The sequence below is a fragment of the Apteryx mantelli genome, chromosome 3 (genome assembly GCF_036417845.1).
Source record: "Apteryx mantelli isolate bAptMan1 chromosome 3, bAptMan1.hap1, whole genome shotgun sequence".
Classification (NCBI taxonomy): Eukaryota; Metazoa; Chordata; class Aves; order Apterygiformes; family Apterygidae; genus Apteryx; species Apteryx mantelli.
The window spans coordinates 77229725-77253208 of NC_089980.1; the positions used below are offsets into that span (position 1 = coordinate 77229725).

The window sequence follows — 23484 nt, forward strand, 5'->3', positions numbered from 1 at the left end:
ATACTGATGTGTATGTTCACAGTAGCACTGTGAACTGTGATCTAGCATTGCCTGTCTTAAGCTGTATGCAGTCTGGTTTAGGAGCCAAATACTTGTTCTGAAGTGTTGACATGAGTACAGAAATTTGCTTCCATGTATACTGTAAATAATAATATTAAAATACATGCAGTTTTGGTGCTGACGCTTTATAAGCATGCTGAAAAGTGGAGAGAACTAAGAAAAATGTTTTAAAGCTGTTGAAAAGTGGTCTTAGGTAATAGATTTTAAGTACTCTAACCTGTTTAGTTTATCAAAACTACTTTACCAGCCAGACACTGAGGTGACCTGATTTGAATGTATAAGTACAGGGAATTAACAGGGAAAAACAGGGAGAACCTCTGGGGCCATTTAATGCCTGAAAAGGAACAGGCTACCTTCAGAGCCTGTTTAGAAGCTAGGCCTGACATATTTGAATTAAAAAGTCATTTATTAACAAGCATGATTACGTTTGAAATCAGTTATGAGGCTAGTGATGAGCTCTCTACACGTCATGTCCCCAGTCAAACTGGATATCTTCCTTTTATCTTTATCTAACTGATTATAGTTTAAAATAGTGTTCTATGCTGTGCATTGAAAATGAGTTTCAACTTAAATCTAAATAGTGTGATGCATAATCGCAAATGAAAAATAACTTTTGTTATTCAGTGAAATAATGGATCCAAATAAGTATATTTTGAAGTACATAACTTGAGCATGTATGACTAATTATATAATTATCAGAAAATCAGTCCTAAATGTAATATTGATGTTGTGCTCTGCTGAAATAAACCCATTTTAACAAGTACCAAATAAAAGGAAATGGACATTCGTTTAGAAAAAACATGAGAACATGTATATGCACATGCAAGCACATCGAGAAATGTTTGATACAACATCACTGTCAACTGATTGAATTCAGGAAATAAAACTACCTAAAATAAATCTATCTTTACATCAGTAGACCCTGTGCATTTAGACATCCCTTAGAAATAATGCCCTTCCACAGGCTGTGCTCGCCTTAAGTAGGGGGAAGTACTTGATATTCTTATTGATGGGCTTAGTCTTTGAATATTGGCTACAGCACAATCAGTTTAAAAGTAGGATGTGTAGTATGTAGGGATACTTACATTATTCTATTTGTTTAGGTTAAGAAATAACACAATAAATTCTGTTTCAGGCTGTGAAGTAGTCAGTACTAGTTCTATTTAGAACATTATAACTCACAAAGTTGGTATCTAACCTTGAGTTTTTGTTGTTTTGTCATAAACTGAACTTCATGGTTTCTGGTTATTCTCTTCAGAGAACTTTTCTTAAACTCAAAAAAGTTTTATTCCTGAAAGATTAGACTGATTACTTTGTAAGGGTTTCCCAAATGTCTTAAATAACAACTTTGAGCATTTTTAGAACATAGCTATACAGAATCTTGTGGTCACTTCGTTAATAAACTTTGAGAATTTTTTTTTTTAAGTTAGCTGTCAGATCTGTTTTGAGGACTTGTGACTAAAAGAGCCTAAAATAAAAATTAAAAAAAGAACAATACCTGATAACAACATATTTTGATACAAACAGCGTTACTTCTTTATGAAATTTACCAATTTTTTTTCCTACACAGCATTCATAAACTTTTTTTTTCCCTATCAACTTAATTTTTGAACATTAAGAGCTTTTCTTGGATCACTCTTAACAAAGTGCTCAGAACTAGAGGAAGAAAAACTTGTTCCCACACAGTTTCTTAAAATTTGTTTGCATTCCTGCTATTCTTTCTCTGTTTCCAGAAAGAATTAAGCACTAAGATGTAGAAATATTACACAGCTTCCAAGAGACTTCAGTGTTCTTTCTCTTTCCTCAGACCCATAATGCTAGGAATTAAAGAAGAGACAAATAGCATTTGCAAATTGATTTTTTTTGGTTTCTGCTGTTTTTATTTTTATTTACTACTGTATATATCAAGGATTAGTTATATATGGTCAAGTAATACAGAGCCAATTTTTTGGGTAGAGTCATGGTCAAAATTGAGAGAAGGCATGTGAAATTTCTATCACCTCTGTGTGAGTACTCCAAATAAGGCCTGCTCTGAGTAGAGTAGTTCAGAATATTTTCTTCCAGAAACTTAAATTCATTCTTTGAACTGGAAACGTCATTCCTCAAAAATATCAAGTAGATATTCTCAAATAGAATTTGAATAGAGTGAAGATGAGGGATGTTCTTTATCTGTCTGCTCGGCATGAGCAGACTGCAGCACTCTATCTTAGTTTGCAGACAGATTAACATAGCCCGTGCAGCAGAGCATGCTGCTTAAAACCTGGCTCAGATTGAGCAGTCATAAAATGAATTGGTGATTTACGCTATTCATCCCATCCATGACGCTTTAAAGGAGGTCACTGACAATGTCAACAGAGCATACAATCCCTTTCTTCTAGATAGGCTTTGGCTTGGGTTTTTTGTCCGGCAGTCTTCCTTTCAGAAGTATTAAGGCCTTCCACTTTCATCTCTGTTAATCAGGGGTTGCTCTGGAAGAGAGTTTCTATATTGAAGTAGTTCTGCTGTTGGTTTCTGATGCCCATCATCCCTTCAGTTAGGGAATGCAGAGGTCTTCATGGAATATGAACCAGGAACATAATCCATTTACATCTTTCAAAATGAGAAATTGTGGTTGGGAGATTAGAGCAGAAAAAACTGGTGATTTATGCCATTCTCAGATTTAACGATTGTTTTGTTTTAAGAGGATTTGTCATTTCCCCCAATTATTGGGGACTTTGAGAATGCTATAACTGGAAGATATGCTATGATATACAGAAAAGGAGGAAGAACTGAATTCCCTTTGTTTCGGGCTCCCAGGACATCTCTGTGAGATATTGGCTATATAATATGGAACACTGTGCTCCAACATAATTCTTCTTTTCATCATTTGCTTCTAAATGTCTCTTTATCATTAATTTTCTAAAAAGGCTTGTCTATACAAATTGGTAATGCCTTTTGAGAATAAGAAATGTTTAAATAACTTCTGATACATCTAAGTGTTTTGGAAGTACTTTTGGATAGCTTAACATGCTTGACATTTTATGTAAAGTCCATTATTTTGGTTATATGAACCAAATCATCCCAATATTCCTGTGATAAAAATTATCTTGCCACTTCAAAAATTTGAAACTCTGATTTGGATGCCACACCAAGCATGCTATATTGTATTTCAGTACATCTTAACACAAATGACCTAAGTTACCTTTTCTCTGCTTTCCCTTCCCAGTAAGCTTGCTTGAATTGTTAGAATTTTTATCTTAACTGTTGCAGTATATTTTGTAGATGTGTGCAGTCGTAAAATCCATTCTTTCCCTTGTTAAAGAAGACAAGGAAACATTGTTTTAATTGGCATAAGAAATGCTGCAGATTTTTCTTTGTGGAAAAAAGACTGCATATTCATTTTATTTCAAGTATTGAATTGTTTCTGTGTACATGCAGTCATGATGCTTAATGAAGTTTCAGGGAATCGCGTGATGACAGCAGTAGCTCATGAGAGGAATCTGACAACACAGAATTCTTTCTTGACCTGATACAGATGAGAATTCATCTGTGCATAATTCTGCTGAACTGTAATGTACAGTTAGATAGTGGTATCTGTCTTCTAGCCTGGGATTTGACCTCGAATTTTTCATGATGTCATACAAGCATTAATTAGCTTGGCTTGTTCAACAGGAAAATGTTACATCATTGCCTCATGAGAACAAGCTTTTAAATTTTATTGTAGTTATTTCAGTGGGAATTGAGCTGGGAATCATTCCGTTCTAGGTTAGAATCTTAAAAGGAAAAAATTAATTTCATAACTTTCTGTATCATTTCTCATAACTTCCATGTAACCCAGTACTGACTCTTTGTCCATCTCATACAACTTATTCCTACAGGATGTAATAAAAGGTAAACATTCAAAATACTTGTCTTCTCTTTCCTATACAAAATTTGGAAGTATTTTCATCGTCTAAAACAAAACTAAACATTTCCTGTAGACTGTCATCCTTACTTTTTGGAGGGATGTGATTTCAAGTAAATGAAAAAGTATTATATTGAGTCCTTATGGAATAGCTGAAAGTACCTGATGTCAGTATGCAAGAGAGGAGCCCCCTGAGACTTTTTTTTTTTAATTGTGATTCCGCTGCTAGCCTGGTGAGTGTTTTATACGTATAACTTTCTCCTCACTGTGTCCACGTTTTTCTATCTGAAGAATAACTTCTTTGCCAAAATCAGAAATATTTTTATAGATTAACAATACCACAGAACACCTAGCTCATATATCTTTAGGCATGTATTTTAGATAAGTGTCTGATCTTTATGAGCTTTTTAACAAAAAGTGGATAGGATATAATTCATAGTCTTTTTTTAAATCCAAAAAGAAGCTTATTACATAGGAATCGAAGAGCTGAAGATGTAGTTAAATTCTGGAAATACTGCACATCAAATCTTGGCACTGAATAGAACTTAAAAACTTATGGTCAGTTGGACATGTAGATATGTACGAAAAACAATGATAACTAATCTAAATTTTCACAAATGTCATTTTAGGGATTTTAGAGTATGGTAACATAATTTTCGCAGGAAGTACAGCTTTTCAATTAATCCGTTAGACAATCCTAAATCAGCATTCAGCACTCACCTTTTTTTTGTTTTTGTTCTGTTTTGTTACAGTTACAAGGAAAGGAACACACTATTTAAACCTTACAATACTGGAACAGATTTTAAAACTTAATGAAATTTAATGTACAAATATCAAGAATATCAAATATCACTGAGAGAAGTCTTAAATGTATTGCCTTTAAGAGGCATTCATTAGACTGTCTAGGGAAGAGATTTTAGGCTCTTGAAAACAAATTCTTCTGTGGAAAATGCATGTCATTAGGCAAGATGGTTTAAGGATTTTTGCTTTTGCCAGCCTTATAGCTGTGTATTTGCCCTTTCTTGCACAAATTCTCTTGTGATTAAACAACTTCAGTAGGCAGAGTTTTAATATGTGAGGGTGAAACATATCTCCTGTGGTCATTCTCCTTAGAACTTGAAGGACCAACACTTGGAGATCTCATCTTCTGTCTAGTGGTCTCTAAAATGTCATTTAGCCCATATCTGGCTTCTAGTATCTTCTCACCCTGGCCCCGTTCCTGGCTTCACAGCAGTTTTTTGCCTGTTACACAAATGCTGACCTCTCTTCCTGTTTTGTCTTCAGTGTCTGTTTCCTGTTTTCTCCTTCCCTTCCCCACCCCCATTTTTGCTCCTGACTTTCTCTCCAGTGTCCTCTCTTTGCTTTTTCTTTCATCACCTTTCCATACCACCTGTATTACGGAGCTGTGGATGTCTGTGTACCTGGCCTCTTCAAACAGGGCCTTTATCAAACCTGATAATTGGAGATAACTAACCAGGGATCTATAGGAAAATTGGAAAGCCTGCTCTTCAAGGATGCCACCTTTAAAACAACAACAACAACAAAACAAAAACTAAACAAAACAAAACAAAAAAACAAAAAAAAAACCCACACTCATGGGTATGATCTCAATTGTGAAGTTACCAGAAAAACTGTTTCTATTCTAATAGTATTGTCTTTTATTAGTTAGCTGATCCAAGCATCGAATTAGACTTCAAACTATCTTCCAATTCCCTTCAGGTTTTAGGAATGTAAAGGAAAAAAAAAAACTTGCTTAGTTTATTATTATTTTTTTAAACTATATGTAAGTATCTGGATACAGGGGATTTGATGTAGATGTCACTGCTTACGTTTGCATATTAATTAAAAAAACACCACACAAATCCTGAACCTTTTGCTGCCATTTTTCTTCCATGCAATAAAAACATGGAACTGACTCAATATTCTTTACTCTTTTCTCACTGAGATCCACTTTGTCATTTGTGAAAGATTATAATTTTCCGGTATTTTGTTGTATTTTTAACCATCTCATAAGATGCACTATCTGCACTCTGAGGTCTTCTGTATTTAGTAGTTGATCTTCTAAATATAGTTTTATAAAACATTTTAGAGGTGAATCCAGAGTTAAGGCAAGTTTAGACAGGCTTGGGGAGATCCACAACTGTGAACTCAAATATGGTCTTGGCTCCAAGATTAAAGGTAGCATAACATACCCACAAAGAATTAGATGTACACCTGAAGTTAAATATGCTGCTAAGCATTTGGTAAATGAGCACCTGAATTGTTCAACCCAAAAAGAAGGGGAAAAAAACCCAGAATCCAAACATGTAGATTTGGAGTTTTATTCATACAAATAGGTCTTTTGGCATATAGCTTGTGATGTCTTGCTGTGTGTGTGTTTCTGAATAAACTGTTACATAATAAAAAGTTGTTGTCAGCTTGTATTTGAAAACGTATATGTCTAGGGTTCTTTTTTTTTTTTTTTTTTTTTTTAAGCTTTGAAAGTTTCAGTTCTTGTTCTATATATCCAGAAAAAATGTGACCCAAGAAGGCAGAATAAAGCCTCTACTTAATTTGAACTGAAAGGTTACTGTAATGACACACCATCTACACTGGTACTTGGTTTTTAAAAGCCTTTCTGGAATGGGTGAGGCTACCTTGGTAAGCTGTATTTTGTGATGTATATTTACATAGGAATGTCATCGCAGTCATAGTTTGGAAAGTCAGTCTCTCTCCCTCCCTCTCGCTTTTCCCCTCTCTCCCTCCCTCTCGCTTTTCCCCTCTCTCTCTCTCTCTCGCTTCTCCCCTCTCTCTCTCTCTCTCTCGCTTCTCCCCTCTCTCTCTCTCTCTCTCGCTTCTCCCCTCTCTCTCTCTCTCTCTCGCTTCTCCCCTCTCTCTCTCTCTCTCGCTTCTCCCCTCTCTCTCTCTCTCTCGCTTCTCCCCCCTCTCTCTCTCTCTCTCGCTTCTCCCCTCTCTCTCTCTCTCTCTCTCGCTTCTCCCCTCTCTCTCTCTCTCTCTCTCGCTTCTCCCCTCTCTCTCTCTCTCTCGCTTCTCCCCTCTCTCTCTCTCTCTCTCGCTTCTCCCCTCTCTCTCTCTCTCTCTCTCGCTTCTCCCCTCTCTCTCTCTCTCTCTCGCTTCTCCCCTCTCTCTCTCTCTCTCTCGCTTCTCCCCTCTCTCTCTCTCTCTCGCTTCTCCCCTCTCTCTCTCTCTCTCTCTCTCGCTTCTCCCCTCTCTCTCTCTCTCGCTTCTCCCCTCTCTCTCTCTCTCGCTTCTCCCCTCTCTCTCTCTCTCTCTCTCGCTTCTCCCCTCTCTCTCTCTCTCTCTCTCGCTTCTCCCCTCTCTCTCTCTCTCTCTCTCGCTTCTCCCCTCTCTCTCTCTCTCTCTCGCTTCTCCCCTCTCTCTCTCTCTCTCTCGCTTCTCCCCTCTCTCTCTCTCTCGCTTCTCCCCTCTCTCTCTCTCTCTCGCTTCTCCCCTCTCTCTCTCTCTCGCTTCTCCCCTCTCTCTCTCTCTCTCTCGCTTCTCCCCTCTCTCTCTCTCTCGCTTCTCCCCTCTCTCTCTCTCTCGCTTCTCCCCTCTCTCTCTCTCTCGCTTCTCCCCTCTCTCTCTCGCTCTCGCTTCTCCCCTCTCGCTCTCGCTCTCGCTTCTCCCCTCTCTCGCTCTCGCTCTCGCTTCTCCCCTCTCTCGCTCTCGCTCTCGCTTCTCCCCTCTCTCGCTCTCGCTCTCGCTTCTCCCCTCTCTCGCTCGCGCTCTCGCTTCTCCCCTCTCTCGCTCGCGCTCTCGCTTCTCCCCTCTCTCTCGCGCTCGCCCTTCTCCCCTCTCTCTCGCGCTCGCCCTTCTCCCCTCTCTCTCGCGCTCGCCCTTCTCCCCTCTCTCTCGCGCTCGCCCTTCTCCCCTCGCTCGCGCTCGCCCTTCTCCCCTCGCTCGCGCTCGCCCTTCTCCCCTCGCTCGCGCTCGCCCTTCTCCCCTCGCGCTCGCCCTTCTCCCCTCGCGCTCGCGCTCGCCCTTCTCCCCTCGCGCTCGCGCTCGCCCTTCTCCCCTCGCGCTCGCCCTTCTCCCCTCGCGCTCGCCCTTCTCCCCTCGCGCTCGCCCTTCTCCCCCCTCGTTCCCCCCCCCTCGTTCCCCCCCCCTCGTTCCCCCCCCCTCGTTCCCCCCCCCTCGTTCCCCCCCCCTCGTTCCCCCCCCCTCGTTCCCCCCCCTCGTTCCCCCCCCTCGTTCCCCCCCCTCGTTCCCCCCCCTCGTTCCCCCCCCTCGTTCCCCCCCCTCGTTCCCCCCCCTCGTTCCCCCCCCCTCGTTCCCCCCCCCTCGTTCCCCCCCCCTCGTTCCCCCCCCCTCGTTCCCCCCCCCTCGTTCCCCCCCCCTCTTCCCCCCCCCTCTTCCCCCCCCCTCTTCCCCCCCCCTCTTCCCCCCCCTCGTTCCCCCCCCTCGTTCCCCCCCCTCGTTCCCCCCCCTCGTTCCCCCCCCCTCGTTCCCCCCCCCGCTTCCCCCCCCCGCTTCCCCCCCCGCTTCCCCCCCCTCGCTCTCTCGCTCTCTCGCTTCCCCCCCCACGCGCGCTCTCCCCTTTCTCCTCTCTCTCTCCTCCTCCCCCCCTCGCTCCTCCTCCTCCCCCCCTCGCTCCTCCTCCTCCCCCCCTCGCTCCTCCTCCTCCCCCCCTCGCTCCTCCTCCTCCCCCCCTCGCTCCTCCTCCCCCCCCCTCGCTCCTCCTCCCCCCCCCTCGCTCCTCCTCCCCCCCCCTCGCTCCTCCTCCCCCCCTCGCTCCTCCTCCCCCCCTCGCTCCTCCTCCCCCCCTCGCTCCTCCTCCCCCCCTCGCTCCTCCTCCCCCCCTCTCTCCTCCTCCCCCCTCTCTCCTCCTCCCCCCTCTCTCCTCCTCCCCCCCTCTCTCCTCCTCCCCCCCTCTCTCCTCCTCCCCCCCTCTCTCCTCCTCCCCCCCTCTCTCCTCCTCCCCCCCTCTCTCTCTCCTCCCCCCCTCTCTCTCTCCTCCTTCCCCTCCCTTTTCTCCCAGTCTGTCCTAGATACTCCTCCCCACCCTGTTCTTGGTGTTCACAAATGAATTCTTCTTGTAAATCTTTCTTATCTGTCTTCTTTCCTTAACTCTCCAAAGTAAACTTTGTTTAAATAGTTACTCCCTTGGGGTTTTCCTGCATATCCTGTTATCTGTTTTATATTTTAAGCTTTCACACTGGGAATGGCCTTCCAAAAAGCACAACAGAGTTAAAGCACTTAGATGACTAAAAAACATGCTAAGTGCTAAAATCCAAGCTCAAAACCAGCATTATTAGCATAAAATTCTCTTTTGCATTGCAGTCTGTGCAATAATGTGGCGGTCTGACCAGACTCATTTGCAACTTAAAGGGCATCATTTCACTTCATCTAGCTCAGAGTTGTTGCAGTGGTTAAAATGTCGGTGGGATTCTTGTCATGACTGATTTATTGGGAAATTAGAATCGGGAAACTTTCAGAAAAACGCTGATGTTGTTCCTCTCCTAATCAAATACGAGCCTTAAGAGCCTATGGGAGCAATGAAATTTTGGCTGCTAATTTTATTTGCTCAACTAAGAGGCATCTCTCGTTCATTGCTTTTTGTTGCTTGGGATTGGCAATGTTATGTTCCCACAGGAGCAGTAGATACAAACTTCCTGAAGAGTGCTATTATCTGTAGTTTCACTACTTTGTTATACACTTCAGTAAATATAAATATGTAAAGCAGAACACTGCAGGCTTTTTCCTACATAAATCATAGTATGGGCATTCTAATAACCCAGGAAAAAGCACAATGAGCAAGTCAGTTCTGGTCATTAAAGAGTGTGCTTGTGTTCCAGTAGCATGCAAAAGACTCTGCTAGCTTGTGCTAGCTGCAAAATAAAAATTCAAATGTCAACACAAGACATCTCAGGTATTTAACACATGAGATTTAGAGCACTAGCAGAGGATATAGGATAGCATTTATTTATTGCAGCAGCATTTGTGATTCACCGTACATTTAACTACTCTAGTTTTCGGTTTATATTTTGAGAATTTTGTTATGCTATGTTATTAATAGCCTGAGTTTGTTTTCTTGTGTGTGTCAAGACCTCTGCTAGTCCTTCAACAGTTAATTCACCTATCAGCAGCAACATAGCCAGAGAAGAGACAGCTGCACCTTATCTACAGAAATCTAGAAATATTTCACTATATAGCTTGAAGCTTTGACACTTATTTGTATTTTTTATTAAGATTGTTTAAGATTAATTGCCAGGGACCCATTTAACCAAGAATTTGAAACTGACTTCACTATTGGTAGGAGTGGTGGCAGCATCAGTTTTGTATTTCAACTTGCATCTCGATTCAGAAAAATTTAGACATATTAAACAAAATTGGTAGTAAGTGAAAATTTCCACACATCATCTGTATAAAATGAGTTATAATTTTCATGTCACTTTTTCCCCAGGTTTTTCTATCTCCACTTTCCTCATTATTGTGCAAACATCAATATGTATTCTTAAACTCACTTGCCAAAGAGAATTATTCTTTCTGTAGTGCTCATACTTGACAACATGAAATGTACATGGAAGCTGAAATACAGAACTGATGCTGCCACTCAAAAAATGCACTTTTGTGGCTATGTTTATATGCTGAAGCTATGTAAACAATGCTGGTCTCTTAAACTCTATTCTTGTATGTGACAGAGCAAACTGTTTTAATGCATTTTCCAGTTGGTTTCTGGCCATCGTTCATAAGCTGGACAAACTAAAATAAAAAGCTAATAGGCATTTTGAATGTGATCTCGGCAGTGTCTGCATCTGTGACATTCAGCCTTGACACACTGATGAAGTAAAGTTAATGGTTAGATCTGCTTATGAAAGGAACTTGCAGATGGATTCTGCTTGTAGGGTGCTGTGGTTGGTGTCGTTATCAAAAGCACAGATTAGTCACCTCTTTCTCTCTCTCTCTTTTTTTTTTTCTTTTTTCCCTGACCTTGAATTCTGGTATTGCAGTTATTTCCCTTTTTTGCGTGCTTTCGTACATTTCCTAAACATGTGAAATAGTAATAATTCTCTATATGACTACCATTGAAGAGGAAATGGATACTTACCAAAACAATGCTGTGCGTCTGGGATTTCAGCATCCATGGAGCTTTATTGTACTGGGACCTCTCAGTTTAAATGGCAAAAATCTCTGATACTAGTAATTTATTTCTTCAACCTGAGTTCAAAAATGCTTTGATTTAACCACATTCTTGTAAGTGCTTTGGAAGCAGAATTCATGTAAGAGTAACCTTAATGTTGTAAGTATTTAAAAATTATTTTTAATCTTGTTGTTATAAATGGAAAGAACGAAAGTTGGAAATTAAAAATTTGTCATGACCTCTAGAAATAAATCACCCCCAAATCAGAACAAGCTGAATAAATTACAGAACCCAAATAGATTTATTTTATTTTATTTTTCAGATTTCCTTAAGAATTGGAAAAAGTGAAATGTTGGGCTGGCCTTTGGAATTGTGGCATTACTGTATGTATTGCCATGTATAACAGAGCCATTGGGTGGGGTGGGGGGGGTGAAGGAAGGGAGTGGAGGCTGGAGAGAAAGTATTGCTTAGAATAAATGATCACTTACTGCTATTTTTAATGTGTAAAAATTATGGTTTCCATGAGGGTAACATGAACAATCAAAAACCACCCTAAACTTGCAATGTTGAGTTCAAGATAGTGCAGAGATTTTCTCAAACTGTTCTTCATTTGGACAGATAACAGGAAAACAGAGCTGTCTTTTGACCCATGTGCGTTTTCTGACTGCTGGAATTAAATGAATTGGAACTAAATTGTGCTTTTCCACTGAGCATGTCCTTCTCTAGCAGTGTCAGGCCTTGGGTGGGGTCACTCTTGCTCATGAAAGCTTTTCAAAAAGACTGTTGGATTTTCATCAGCTTGTAACTTTTTTTCATTCGGAGAGAGCAGCACAGAACTAACTGGATATGCATATGTATTCTGGGGAAGAGATTTCTGGAGTTGAATTAAGTTGCTCTATTTGAGATGTTTGCCCTGATATATCAGAATATTTGTAGATTGTAAATACAGAAGTAACAGATTTCTGTCCCAGGATTCCAGAGGAATCCAGATTCCTTTGTATATGAAATAGAGAGTATCGAGACAGCTGAAAGATGCACATTTGCTTAAATTTAATCTCAGAAAGTAATTTTGATTAACGTCAAAACTCAGAAAGTGAACGACACTTGCCTTTGTATAGCACTTTAAAGGTATTTGTTTTGATTTTTGTTGAAAGGTTTTTTTTTATGATGAGCTTTTATATATGTTATATGGATCCTGTTACACAAATGATGCGGAGCTCAATGCATTTTATTTAAAATTCTGAAAAATAGCACTTTAAGTTTTGTCACACATTTTAGGCTACTACCTACTGTCAGCAAACAAATCATTTTAACGATATGAAATGTTTAAAGAATCTTCACATTTCTATTCCTAGTAGTAATATCTTTTTCCTTTCTGAGGAGTGTACCTCTTAAAAGTATCAGTTTTAGAGGATAATTCAGTTTAAGCTGTATATGGATTGCAGGAACTCCGAGTTATTTACTAAACAAAATAAACTGACTGCCAGCACTTAAGTTACATGAAAAGCTGGGAGCATTTGAATCATAGGGAATATAAATGCAGTTGTGCTACTTTAATGAGTCAAAGATACTGACAAATAGTTGTATTTGCAGATTGTGTTTTGACCTTAAAAAGAGGAATTGAAGTAACTTTCCTTGTGCTGGTTTACGGAAATCTGTCACCATGATAATTTTCTTGTGAAAGCATTCCATCAAGACTGCAGTTACTCATTTTGCAGTTTTAGCCAGAAATATCTTTGTCTGTATCTCACTTCATTTTCTGTCTGGATCCTTGATTTTTTTTTTTTTCTGCACAGTGATCTGAAGAATTACTGTAGTATTTGTCTTATAAATATTATTGTTTCAGAAGCCTCTTTTAAGTTCATGTCATCTTCTACACCAGTTTGTTTATGATGAGTCTTGGGTATTCTGTGTATTGCAAGGAATGATGGCACATTTGCAGTAATTTTCTAACACTGCAAAATGTAGTTTTACAGACTTGATGATCTTTCAATATTTATATAACAAAAATATTTTCTTGTTAATACAGGCAAACTACTGTAACTGGGGAGAAAACATTGTATGCTTCCAAATATTCAGTGTATGATGGAATGGATGTAGATATGTAGACTAACAAAATATATGTGATTTTAACTAGTGGCTTCAGCTCTCTAGGAAAAGGAATGGTGATGAGTATAGTTCCCAGTAAGCTTTTTCTGGGGCTGCTAGCCACCACGCACACTCTTGGAATCCTCTGGAAATATGATTTTAAAAGCATAATATCTTTTGGGAAGACATTGTTTTATGTTTTTTCTGATCTTGGAGGTATGCTTAGAGGCCTTGTACTTGTGTGTATATGCATGTACACACACATACACTTGCACGTACGCATGTAATTATAACCTGTAGCATTATGGAGTAATAATTCTGTCTGCCGGGCTCTGAAACTCCATATACTTTAAATATGTAGTTAATGCTTCTCTAGCAACATAAAATTACTTGTCATAACTTGGGAAATATACTTGAAATGCAAGATTATTGCTGCTGTGAGATTGACCTTTGGAATGTATTACTGATTTTTAGAACTAGTATGGCACCATCTGCTGACCAGTGTAAAGACTGACAATGCTGGTTTGCTCACCTGGTTACTTAGTCAAAAATGAGCTTCCCATTTAGCATTAAGGGGTACTTGGGACAGAACTGTAGGGAGAAAAGTGATTTTTAGTTGGCTTACGTTTGGGACAAATGTTTTTAGCAGAAGACATTACTACCGTGCCACGTATCTGAATCGTAACATAGCTTTAACTGTCCAGTGACCCGGATTAGGCTTTCCTATAAACTGCGGAGCTTTAGAAGAAATCGTATTTTGTTGTTTGACTGTGTGTCATATAGGATTGTTCCTGGTATTCTGTCCATCAACGCTTTAGCTTCTAGGCTTACAAAGAGGATGACTTGATGGCATGAGCTCAGGCCAGGCCCCAGCTTGGGTGGTCTTGTCACAGCATGGGAAACTGATTGGCTCTGATAAGCTTTTGTCATGTGACTGTTGTTGGGACAAAAAAAAAAAAAAAATGCAGCGTTGGCAGTCTGTCTTTTCAGCCTGTGCAGTTAACCTTGATTTTTGTGTATAGCTGTCACAGGGAAGGAGCAAACCCAGTGCTTGTTGTCACCTTCAGTGTATAAATACGTAGATTTGGGTTCAGTTGCTAAAGATAATCTTAATTTGAAAATAGGTAATTAGATTTCATACATATAAAAATGTTTTCATGTAGGTTCTGTTCTAACTTTCTAAAACTTGTTCAATACTTCACTAAACTGATTATCTTTTAATTCTAGTCTCATCCAGGAATGTTCTTTAAAATGCAACATTGATCTGAATTATTTGATTTGATAATGATTCTGAAGTGGAATTACTAATATGATCCAAAAAATTGCACTTAGGGGAGTTCTAATAAACCATTGCATGACTTGCACAGACACCCATATTGGCTTTTAGTGGACTGAGATGTACATTATTTCAAGGTAAACAGGATGATTACTTTCTTTTTTTCCCTTCTACAACATGATGCTTTCTCTCTGAGAATCCCAGTAGAACACTCTGTAGGGATATAGCTATCAAAGAAATTTTGATTTCTCAAGTTTGTTGTGAACTTCAGAATGAAAAACTGAGAAAGAACACGAGTTTAGGACTGTCAGTTGCTACTTGTATTTACTCAGGTCTTTGTCTTGAAAATGAAATCCAGAAGTGTGTGGACAAATGAGTTGCTTAGGTGTTGGATTTTTTTGTTTGTGCTGATGAATAAGAGATACCGTAATGGAAGCGGTGAATTAAGATGCAGATTATCAACAGCAGTGAAAAGAAGCTTTCTAGGATTTGTGTTTCACTTCCACATTCCCCTCTGTTCTAATGTCTGTAAATTTTCAGGATACTCGACCATGATTTTGAGCTGCACTCTCTTGATTTTTTGGGGGGCGTTTTTTGTTTGTTTTTTGTTTAAACTCCTTGTTATACTCAAAGTATGTTTTTCATTTCTGGATATGATCCAGGTTCCTATGGGGAAACACAACTGCACTCTGAAGCTTTCCTCAGCAAACATGAGTGGTCCTTGAGGGAAGTGAGACAGATCTTTTCCTAAATAAGATCCTGTGTTCTAAGTTTAGATTTCAAATCAAGACTTCTTTGCAGATTAGAACTTAAACATTAATAGCTGAGTCCCTTCAATATAGGACTAGGGTAAAACAAAATGGAGAGCCTTCTGTTCTTACAAACTAGTCAATGTTACGGTTCCTTTGCAGCAAAGCAGGTAAACTGATTATCTAAATTAATTCTCATGGTCCTTGATTTCTGGGAGAGATTTAGCTGACCAGCTCCTCTGAAGCTGTACGCAGTACATAGTGGTGTCACTAATGCAAATATTTGAGATATGATAATCAGAGAGCAAATGATTTCATAGGTAATATGGCAAAGCACCTAGCTAGTCATGGCTCAGGGAGGTCAGGGAGTAAGGTTAATCTATGGTGGCAGGAATCCTTCTGTTCAGACAGCTACATTTCAGGAATTGATCCTAGGAACTTGAGGAACCGTATCAACCGACTGACAAATCTGAACATTTGAGAGGAAAGACTGAGAAGGAAGGCAGTCTAGCATTCTGCCCTACTCTCAGGTGTGAAGCGAGACTGTTGCAACCCTTAATAAGGGAAAGTAAAGTCTGTTCTGGTATACAATAGCTCTGTGTGCAAGCAGTGAATGCTGATGCTTCTGACTGGCAGCTACATTATCTCAGACTCACAGCTTGCTTATCTTCATGGTTTTCTAATGAGATCATTGTTCCTCTCGGATGCTTTCATGTGTCTGCCATACATGGGGACACAATAAATGAAAAACAATGAGGTTTTAGGTGTTATCTGGTGTGTTTACTTTGACTCAAAGTAAAAGGAGCATATATGACTGAGCATATAATTAAGTCAGATTTATCTGTAGTTCCATATATAAAAGATGGTTGAAAAGTTACCTGTTTTGAACCAAACTGTTTCCCATTGATATTTACTATATTGGTTGGTCTTCCCAAATTACAATTTTTTGTCATTCATTTTTTTTCTGACCTGTCTCATCTTATAAACCCCCACCCCACCCTGCATAAGTGTGCACCTTGTATAGGGGTAATAGAACACTGGACTGCAGAATCTCTCCCTCAGGCCATAGACAATGCAGACAAATTTCTTGGCTCCTAGGATCTAGGTACTTTTTGTTCTCCCCTTCGATCTTTCTATAGTCTTCTTCATTTAACTGTGAAGCAGTTCCTTTGTCATATGCTGTACTTAGGTTGCCTTTTTTCCTTTTGACCCTTCCTCTTTACTCATTTGTATTTGTTTCTCTCCCCTTTTCATAGTTACAACCAACTCAAATTTCCCCAGTATATAGCTATTAGGCAATTGCTTTTTTTTTCCTTTGAGTGTTTACATAACCATTTTTGCTACCAAAATGAACCTGCACCACTTTTTGCCTTTTCTTGTAGCAGGTGTATCCAAAAGTAAGTGTAATGCTCACAGAACTGAGTATTTTTGAAAATCTTTATTATCCATATGGCGTCAGGTTTTAGCTTCCTGATTTGTTTTGCTCTTGAGCTGAGAGTTTGAAGAGGTTGCAGTTGAGTAGTTCTTTAATCCTGATATTCTTGATTTAGCACCCCTTGTAGATTGTTACTACAAATAATGTAAGAACCAGTAAACAGTTTTTGTTTTGTTTTAGTTTAAGTTGTGACAATGATGACTGAAGTTGGCTCGGAGACTGAAGTAAAGAAAGATTCTGAGCAGGCGGGAGCAGACAAAGCCAAGGACAAGCCTGAAGAAGCATCAGATACTCCAGAAAATCAAAAGTCCAGAAAAGCATTCTCTGAAGAAGCTTTAGATTCTTCCTCTGTCCCAGTGCCAACTAGCCAAAGCAGCCCAAGTAGCCAGAAGAAGGAAAAGGATTCGTCTGAAAGCAAGGGTATTTCTCGTTTCCTGCCCCCATGGCTTAAGAAACAAAAATCCTACACCTTGGCAGAGCCCAAAGATGAGGCCAAGAAAAAGGCTGTAGGGGAAGACCAAGTAATTGAAGAAAGTGAATGCCAGCTTCCAGAGGAGGTGGCTCAGCCAAAAAAGAGTTTAGAAGAAGCAGCAACTGAAAATCAGCATAATGCTAAAGCAGATGAGAAAGAGGAAAAGCACTCTGTTAGCAGTGCTGAAACACAGGTAAATGTGAGAAAGCTAATGAATACTTAAGAGCAATTTTAAGGGGTCCTGTTTCATAGTTTACGTAACACAAGTAAGGCTTTATAGGGATTATATCAGGGAAGGCTGACTGTTACTTGGCTTTTTTTGCAGGTGGGTTGATACAGTTATATGAGTAGTAAAGCTGTCTTTAAAAGTTCCTGCTCTGTGACAGATTTATTTTTTGACTGCAGTCATTTTAGCAATCTAATTATAGTGTAACCTCACAAACCCTTGTTTTGGGATAGTCCAAGGGGCAGTGAAATGAGCAGGGATGAGGGTAGAAACTTCTTAAGTCAGCTTTGTCTCTGAAGTCAGTGTATCACACAAATACCTCCACGGTAACTTAATCCAAATATTATCTTTTTTAGTTATCTCAGAGTCCTTGTGATCTCAGTTTTTTATGCTGTACTTTATCTCTACGAGAAGCCATGCATGTGGCTACTGGAGGTTGATGCTGAGTCACAAGGGCAAACCCAACTTGTGTGATGCCCCAAAGTCTTGCTTTTTGAAAATTTGCACGTCAGTTTGATAAACCTCATATTCCATATAGCTTGACTTTTGTAAGCAGTGTTCTTTCATTTTGTATAATTCCTGGAGCTTCTCATTAAGTTCTTTTCTGTTAGCAGTGGGGGAAGGGGGGACGGGAGGGGTGTCACTGAAATTCTCATTTCAAAAAAAAGAAAGGGGGAGGGGGGAAAGGCACCATCTGTGGTCTGAGAGTAAGAATAGGAAAAAACAGTTTTTCAATATCTTGTCCCCAAATGGAAAACCTTACTGCTGGAACTGGTTATTGTGCTTTCAGTACCTGCATGCTTTAATGAAACCTTAATGCCTTATTTATTGGTGGCATATGAAAGAAATGAAGAAATTAAAAAGAAAATTCACATTCTTAAGTTGGGCTCATTGTTTAACTGTATTTCATACAGCCTGCCAAGGAAGATGGTAAAGAAATGGAAGTTGAAAAAGTTGCTGAGGAAAAGGAAGAAAAACAAGTAGAAAAAGAAAAAAGGGAGACCAAAGAGGTACAGACAGGTGAAATTAAAACAGAGAACATTCCCCAGAAGTCTCCCAAGAAAATTAAAACTGTGCAGTGTAAAGTGATGCTCCTGGATGGCACAGAATACAGCTGTGATCTAGAGGTAAGGCATCAAGTCTTTATATAAAGAAATCTTTCTCTGTATGTTGTGGAGGGAGAGGCAAAGAATACAGTATTTTTTCATTGCAGGGAGAGTTTAACAAATGCATTTTTGTTTTAGTAAATCTAATGAGTTCATTACAACGTTCACACAGCTATAATTTAGGGTCAGTTAACCTTTCATTTTAAAACCCAGTCTTTAAGACCTTCTTAGTTCATCCTTAATTATGTACTCTGGCATACACTAGCAAATAAGATAAAATGCAACAAATAAATCCTTTGGAAAGTGATGTTTTGTCTGTGATATGTGATATCAGTTCATTTGCCCTAGTGCTACCAAGAATATGCCAACAGTTTAAAAAACATTTCGTTTTGCAAACTCTTTAGTATCATATCTTGCTAATTCTATTTCTGAGTCTTTATTAACTTCTATGAGTAGTTTCTGTCATAAGCATTGAAGTATCATGTTTCCTATCCCTCTAGCTGAGTAGCGACAGTGCACATTTTTATTCTCCTATAACAGATTCTCCATTTTATTCAGAAATAGCACCAAGTCTCAGGTCATTCTCCTTAGAGCTCATCCTTTACTTCAGTGTGATGAGCAATGGCCATGTTTGTATCTACAAAATCTATATATGTATTGTCTATACACAACAGTTGTTGCACTTACGAATTAACAGTACAAATAACTGTTTTATCTTAAGAAACAGTAAAGCCACATCCTTCTGCAAAAGCAGTGGGAGAATCAGAAAAATTTGAACAGAAGGATCTTTTGCCACCTGCTAATCTTCATTTTCACTAGAGGAAAACAGTGGTGATTGCCTCTCCTTCCTTTCTTGGTTACTTTAGGACAGTGCAGAAAATGATCAAAAGTATAGCAGATGCACTGTCAGTATTTCTAAGGAGAAACTCCTCAGAAGAATTTGTAGTAATTTGTGGCAGTCAAAGCAGTTCCTCTCAAAAATCAAGCTCTTCTAGAGTTTGCTTAGTCTGTGGCTTAAAGAAAATATTTTTTGTTTTCAAAACATTTTGTGACTTTTTTTAAAAGGTTTTTATATCTGTATGTTAAACTTCCAGTTTAAAAATAAAAGCAAAGGAAAATGCATTAATTGTGCCTGGAGGAATGGAAGTCTGTCCTTGATTTCCCTCTCAAATTTTCTTGTGGTGATGGCAACTATGAAAGAAGTAGGCAAACACCATCACAGACACCTTCCAACAGAGATTCTGAACATCTGGATTTCTTTTCAAGAAAAATATTACTAATAAATCAGCGATTCATATTTCAGTGTACCGGTACTCGTGATAAAGTATGAACAAATTTAAAGCTTGTTCAGTTCTTCTCATGAGAATAGTGGACAGGCTATAGATACTGTTGATTTAATTTCTTAGATGGTAGATTCAGACCAAAGGGGATGTTTTATGTGTAACACATTGATGCTGTGAAATGTCCTATTATGAGGCTAAAGGCTTACATGGCTTTAAAAGGTGATTAGATAAATCCGTGGAAGAAGAATCCGTAGGCACTTTGGCTCAAGAAACCCTAGAGCTGAGAACTGCTGGAGACTGAGACTGTACAAGAATTCCTACATCCCATGTTCTTAACGCTTTTCCCTTGGCATTTGCTATTGCTGCTGTTAGATGCAGGGTACTGGTCTAGATGGACCTTTGGTTTGACGACTTATGAGCATTTTTATATGAGGAAGATAATAAATAGACCTTATCAGCAGATTACTTTAGGCTAATACTGTCTCCCAAAAGATGCCAGTTGCTTCATTAAAAATATATGAGAGGATGTTCTGTATTAGAAAGTTAAACTGTAAATGCTGGTGATTGTGAGAGCTTCACCAGTAGAAGAGGCAAATGCTGATTATCATAAACTGCATCACTTTTTCAGGCACACTTACCAAAGGCTTGTGAATTGCTTTAATTGTAGAAACTCCCCATTTATTGTTGGATTGATGGACACCACAGAAGTAAGCTAATTTATTTTATATTGGAATTTAGTTACCTCTTGGAAAAAAGCTAATGTGCCTTGTAGGGCAGTATATATTTGAAAACCATATTTCCAGTGAGCCAGCTGTAAGACAGATTAAAATGTGCTTAGTTCTATTTTGTAATTTTGATAAACTTTGCAAACACTTGAAAACCATGTTCATGGTACCTGAGGACTTTCGCTCTGTATCTCAAAAGTTTATATAGGTGATATTTTCAAAAGCTTCTCCACGTAGCAGCACCAAAGGCAGAGTCTGTTGATGTGGCACTTGCTTGATGGGCCAGAAACACTGAGGACGAACAGAGTAGGACTGGCCTGTTGCACAGCTGCATCCCAATCCTAAACCACCTTCCGTTCTTCAGCAGCTGCTTTCACAGGACCGGAGCTCTGAGCTCCTCTTAAACTCCATTACTTATAATCCATGGCAGGCAGGAAAACAGGAGTCCAGTGAATTAAATAGCTTGTGAAGTCTGTTTGGTTTTCTAATGTTTTAATTTTACTTATTGCTTCCAGTCATTTCTCTCGTTGTGAAATGAAGCAACAGCCTAAGTCCTTAATAGGACTGAGTCCTATTAAAGTCAGCAAACCTGCATGTTGGCTTTTCACTGATGAATTTGAATTCCTTGCCCTGTTGCTGCTGCTTCTAGATGTACAGGATGGCTGTTGGGTGATGAGAAGTTTCTATGGCCACATAAGCTGCTAGTTTAGAATATCGTGGTTCTCATTTTATGGGTTCAGTAGGTTAAAGATGTGACCAAGCAACACCATGTCATTCAGTTTGTTCTGCAAAATAGTATCTAATATGACACCCACAGCAAATAGACTTGTAAGTGGATATTAGAAACACACTGTACTGGCAGTTATGGGCAGTGTTAATATTTGGTATAGAAGACAACAGGTTTTCTCCCTGTAGGTCTTGCTCCTCCTTTACATTTCTGTGTTATACTTTGCACTAGAATATCTGTCCCTTTGGAATGGGGGGAAAAATACAGTCAGATTTAACTCTTAGGTGCTCTGGACTAAAGTTGTGAACCTAAATATTACATTTCAGGTGACCTATAGTAGCTGCTTTAGCTGTGGTACCTAGACAGGATATCTGAGTTATGAAGAATGATAACATTTTCACCATTTTCTAAAAACAGGCATCTGGATACATCTTTTAGATTCTCCTGAAAAGAAAACCAGCACTGGAAATGTTACAGCATTTCCCAGGCCTAGCTGACTCCTTGAAAACATTCCCATTTTTATCTAGTATACAGTGTTTGATATTTGGTGTATTACATACTTTACAAGTCATGTACCAGTGCAGGCTTCTGCCTGGATGCCTTTGGTTGTATAATCTTCAGGTATTAGCTAACAAAAGTGACTTACAGCTGGACTGCTTAGGAGTTGCTCTCTCAGTATGCATACTGGAACAAATGCTTGAGAAGTTACCAGCAGATTAACTGGCCTACCACAGGCATGTCTACACATTATACCATTTTCTGCAGCACAGGACATGCCATTACAGTTAAAGTTTTATATTCTGAGTCTATTGCAGTTGCGGGCATTCCCTCAGCTTCTGTGGGAGCTTATCCATTGTGTATTTAACTATTTGTCCTGTTGTCTTCAGGTTCCTTTATGCATAAGTACTTGAAATCTGCAGAAGGGAACTGATGCTCCATCTTTCACTAAACTCAGTTACATTCATCTTAGGATTCATGGGCAAGCCAAACAGGTGTTCTTGGTAAAATCAAACTTCTTGTCTCTAGCAGCATGGAATATATGTTACGTATGCAGGGATTGCACGGCCCAGAACTCCAGTTACAGGATAACTACCTTTTACATAGAGCTAATGCAAAATAATTAGTACTTTTTCTCCTGAGGCAACGGAGTAGTCTCCATGTGAACTAAGCTATGCCCACAATTCATCGGGATGTCAGTTTGAGGCAGGAGTAATCAAACTGTAACTCTTGAACTGCTTGCAATGGCAGGGTTGTGCTAACAGTGTGGCCTCTGGGAAATCTGCAGCTGGAAAACAGGAGCCAGTAATAATATCAGTCATTCTTGGGTTATGCTGGGTCACAGGATGCATGCCTAGCCTGAACTTGTCCCATGTCATGGACAGTGGGGTACCTGAGGACATCTTTCCTATGAATAGCTCCTGAAGTCCTCCTCCTCTTGACTCTGAAAGGTGTGCAGTATACGCCCTGCACTGTGTATGTAGCTCATAGGATCATTCTTGGCCTAATGAGTTAAAAATTACATAATTCAATTTATTTATATTTTAATATGTTTAACTACTGTTTTGAGTCTGAGCAAATCCATGTTCTAATAGGGCTAGTATTAGTTAAGATGAAGCTTAATAATTAGCTTAGCTAACTTTTTTCAAATGAGGATTTTAAATTTGCATTCTGCTTATTGTGGTGGTTAATGTTCCAGAATGTCCAGCTATAATAGAGGGTATTCCTCTACCTTGCTTTTTGTGCTGAATCTATGTTTTCAGTGTCTCCCTTGATGGATTATAATAGTACTATATGCCTCAGCTGTATTGTGCTATCATCACTAGGTATGAGCTGCTCAGCAGATTTGTTGCTGTTTCCCATACAGTAAAGAGAAACAGAGAGGACTTGCTAAGCATTCATTGCTTGCTGGCATTGGTAAGTCAGCATACCATCAAATTATCCAAACCAACTCTAATCACTTAAATTAGATGGGAAAGCATCATTTGTATTGATAATGCAATGTGCATCTCTGCTGTTGTGCTTTAGTATTAGATATGAAAACTTTTAGGTGCATGAACAACATAACAACATTGAACAACACTGAACAGCAATTGAACAACATTGAAGAGCAAAAATGCCCCAGTGAGAACTGGGGAGAAATTGCTTCTTTGTAGCAAGATTTCTGTCCTCAAGAATTGGAAGCATCAATATTTGTATAGTACACAGTTCTAATCCCTCCAAGCCAGGGGAAATCCTGTGACTCATTAGTTCATAAGCTGCCAGTAGGTCAAAGAGATAGGAAAGGGTTCTCTGCGAATTTCTCCCTCCTTATTGCAGTTACTGGTTTGTTTGCCCTACAGCTATGCATCCTGACACACTAGCTCTCATGTCCTG

General features: G+C 39.5%; 1 protein-coding gene across 10 annotated transcripts in view; it reads left to right on the plus strand.

The window, feature by feature from the left end:
- Positions 1-23484, plus strand: part of EPB41L2 (erythrocyte membrane protein band 4.1 like 2) — a 124687-nt gene that overhangs the window by 35751 nt on the left and 65452 nt on the right. For all 10 annotated transcript variants that reach the window (XM_067293724.1, XM_067293732.1, XM_067293733.1 and 7 more), the window contains 2 exons: positions 16753-17237; positions 18185-18397. In XM_067293724.1, the coding sequence (XP_067149825.1) occupies positions 16767-17237; positions 18185-18397 (684 nt within the window). In that variant the 5' untranslated portion in view covers positions 16753-16766. The remainder of the gene's footprint in view (positions 1-16752; positions 17238-18184; positions 18398-23484) is intronic.